At 37.6% G+C, this 3381-nt stretch overlaps 1 protein-coding gene across 1 annotated transcript; it reads right to left on the minus strand.

The window, feature by feature from the left end:
* Positions 1 to 747: 747 nt before the first annotated feature.
* On the minus strand, positions 748 to 2615 carry LOC133806112 (uncharacterized). Its single transcript, XM_062244245.1, has 2 exons — positions 1826 to 2615; positions 748 to 1370 (listed from the first exon to the last, which is right to left on the minus strand). Exons 1-2 carry the CDS (start codon positions 2613 to 2615, stop codon positions 748 to 750), a joined length of 1413 nt encoding a protein of 470 aa, XP_062100229.1.
* Between the last annotated feature and the right edge of the window lie 766 nt (positions 2616 to 3381).

Consider the following 3381-nt stretch of genomic DNA (forward strand, 5'->3'; position numbering starts at 1 on the left):
CAAGATTTTGCATAACACTTTAATAAATACTTCTGCTTGGCCATTTGCAGAAGGATTATAACCAGCTGAAAAACTATGCTTCAATTTGTACTTCTCCATTAGTTTGACAAGTGTCTTACATTTGAAGTAAAGAGCATTGTCCGATATAATTTTTGATGGAACCCCATAATGATAAATTATGTGAGTTCTTATGATGTTGGCGACATCTTTTGCACGTAAGGGTACAACTTCAGCCCACTTGGAGAAATAATCTATAATGACCAGGATGTCTTTATGGATTTTGAAAGATGGTGGTGTGAAAGGCCCAATTACATTCATTCCCCATGTTTCAAAAGGCCATGACAATATAGAAGGATGAAGTGGTTGAGGGGGCTGATGGATAAAATCTCCATGTAGTTGACACAACTTTCAACATTTGGCAAAATTAATCACATCTTGAACCATAGTAGGCCAATAGTAACCCAATCGTTTCAATTGAGTTGACAATTTGGGGCCAGCTTAGTGCGCACCACATGTACCAGCATGAGTTTCTTGAAGCGCATGTGACACCTCTTCTTTTGAAAGACATCTTAGCAACATCCCATCAAAAGAACGCTTATACAATGTGTCATTGAGGAAAACAAACCAAAGAGCTCTTTCTTTTACATCCACTCTTCTTTTCAAGTCTTCTGGCAAAACTCCCTTTTGGATATAATTAATAATTGGTTGGCGCCAATCATTTTTGTTTGTATTTTCAAGAAAAGTTACCTAATTTATGGTACTTATTTCTTCTTTCCTCTCCATAATTTGGGGTAACAAAAGGCGTTCTCCTATTGTAATTTGAATATCCCTTTCACCAGGAAGCGTTAGTGATGCAACTAATTTAGCTAAAGCATTAGCTTTGCCATTTTTTGACCTAGGGACATGATTTACCGTGATAGTTTGGAATTGAGCAATCAAATGCTTAGCCTTCTCACAATAAGGAATTAAAGCCTCATGCTTGACTACAAATTCACCATTAATTTGTTTGAGAATCAAAAGAGAATCGCCATATACCTCTAGTGATTGTATTTGCATTTCAAGTGCAATTTCAAGACCGATTATTAACGCTTCATATTCTGCTTCATTATTGGTACATATAGCCAGAATATGAAAAGAGTAAGGTATCAGTCCTCCGGAAGGTGTCACAAAGACAATGCCAGCGCCTGCCCCACACTTCTTTGCTGCCCCATCAAAGAAAAGTTGCCAAGATGAGGTTTCAATTGTGAAAACCTCCTCGTCTGGAAGGTCTTCATGCAACTCCATATTGTCTGGAATTGGGTGCGCTGCCAGAAAATCAGCCAATGCTTGTCCTTTTATTGCTTTTTGCGGGACAAAGTTGATTGCAAACTCTAACAAAATCATGGATCATTTTGCCAATCGTCTAGACAACACGGGTTTCGATAGAATGTACCTCAAAGGGTAAGATTTTGACACTAATGTCACAGTGTGCGAGAGTAAGTAATGTCGTAATTTTCTAACGGCAAAAATTAAAGCCAAGCACACCTTTTCAATTGTAGGATAGTTATGTTCTGCCCCTACCAAAGTTCTACTTAAGTAGTAAAGGGAGACTTCTTTTCCATCCTCGTTATTTTGTGCCAGCAATGCTCCTAAATAGCGATCTAATGCTATGATATACAATATCAATTGATTTCCTAAAATTGGAGCTCTCACCAGTGGTGGGTGTAACAAGTATCGCTTGATACTTTCAAAAGCATTTTGGCATGCCTCATCCCATATGAATGGTACATTTTTCTGCATTAGTCTTGTGAAAGGTTGGCATCTACCAGATAGGTTTGAGATGAACCTTCGGATGTAATCCAGTCTTCCTTACAATCCCCGTAATTGACTAAGTTGCGTGGGGGAAGCATTTCCAAAATCACCTTTATTTTTGCGGGGTCAATTTCAATTCCTCGATGTCTAACAATGAATCTGAGGTACTTTCCTGATGTTAACCCAAATGCACATTTTAAAGGATTCATCTTGAGTTGATGTTTTCTAAGTTTATCAAAGACTTGCCTTAAGTCATCAAGATGATTTCTCCTCTCTTTAGTTGTCATCACCAAATCATCGACATAACATTCGATAGTATTGTGAAGCATGTCTTCAAAGACAGTGGTCATTGCTCTTTGGTAGGTTGCGCCTGCATTTTTAACCCTAAATGGTGTAATTGTGTCACAATAAATGCCTTTTGGTGTTAAAAAAGCAGTGAGTTCTTCATCTTCAGGTGCCATTTTAATATGATTATACCCAGAAAACCCATCCACGAATGATAATGCATTAAATCCAATAGTGGCATCTACTAGCAATTCAATAATGGGAAGTGGGAATTCATCTTTTGGGCAAGCACGATTTAGATCTCGATAATCCACACATATACAAATTTGCCCATTTTTCTTTAACACGGGGACAATGTTTGCAAGCCAATTTGGATATTTAACTTCTCGAATGAAGTCAACTCTTATCAATTTGTCAATTTCTGCTTCAACTTTCAGGATTAACTCTGGTTGAATTCTTCTTTGCGATTGTTTCACAGGTGGAACATCTTTTGATACTGCCAACCTATGTACCACAACATTTGGATCCAAGCCTGGCATATCTTGATACCCCTAGGCAAACACATCTTTATATTCATAAAGGAATTGTTTGTACTTTTGCAATTCCTCTTAACTTAATAACGAGCTGAAAAATACAAGCTTTGGATCATCCTCGGTACCAAGATTGAGTTCTGTTAAATCATCAACTGTTGCTTGCCCCTATCTTCTAGTTCTTGAGGTGCGGGTTGAATGATATCCACAAAATCTTCTGAAGAATTTGAGCTTGAGTTTTCTTCATCTACATCTTCTTGCTCCTCTTGTGCTTTGTACCCATCATTTTGGTGAGAAGTAATTTTCAAATGTTTCTTTTGTTTTAGCTGCCATTTCTTACTCTTTCTAAATGCCTTTGGTTAAGAAATAGAAGGAAATTCAAGCCTCTCAAATGTTGACACTCGTGGAGTTGATGTGCCTACTCCGAGTCTTTTGAATACCGACACCCGTGGGGTCGATGTACTTATTTCATCACCAAGAAACATACTTTGTTCCTCTTCTGTTAACTCATCAGGCTCAAACGAGGCCTTGGGAGTTACAATAGTCAATGATCTTTTGCTAAGAGTAACAGGCATTTTGTTTGTTTTACCATTTTTACCAAAAGTTATTGATATTTGCATTTTTCCATTGGGAAGTGATTGATCAATCTTTCGTAATGGTAAGGTGAAACTTTTCATTAGGGTTGTGACTGTATCTTCAATAGGTGATAATGCTTTTTGCCCCATTCCCCGTTGACTTTTAGGAGTATATTTAAAGATTATTTTTTGGCAAGACA

Source organism: Humulus lupulus, chromosome X, assembly GCF_963169125.1.
Source record: "Humulus lupulus chromosome X, drHumLupu1.1, whole genome shotgun sequence".
NCBI classification, from domain to species: domain Eukaryota; kingdom Viridiplantae; phylum Streptophyta; class Magnoliopsida; order Rosales; family Cannabaceae; genus Humulus; species Humulus lupulus.

Excerpts from the sequence above, each read along its gene's own strand:
- LOC133806112 (XM_062244245.1), bottom strand. The coding sequence starts at position 2,615 with ATGCCAGGCTTGGATCCAAATGTTGTGGTACATAGGTTGGCAGTATCA. Across the intron at positions 1,371-1,825 it reads AGACTGGATTACATCCGAAG|AGTTTGCAATCAACTTTGTC; the intron begins GTTCATCTCAAA and ends TGATTTTGTTAG.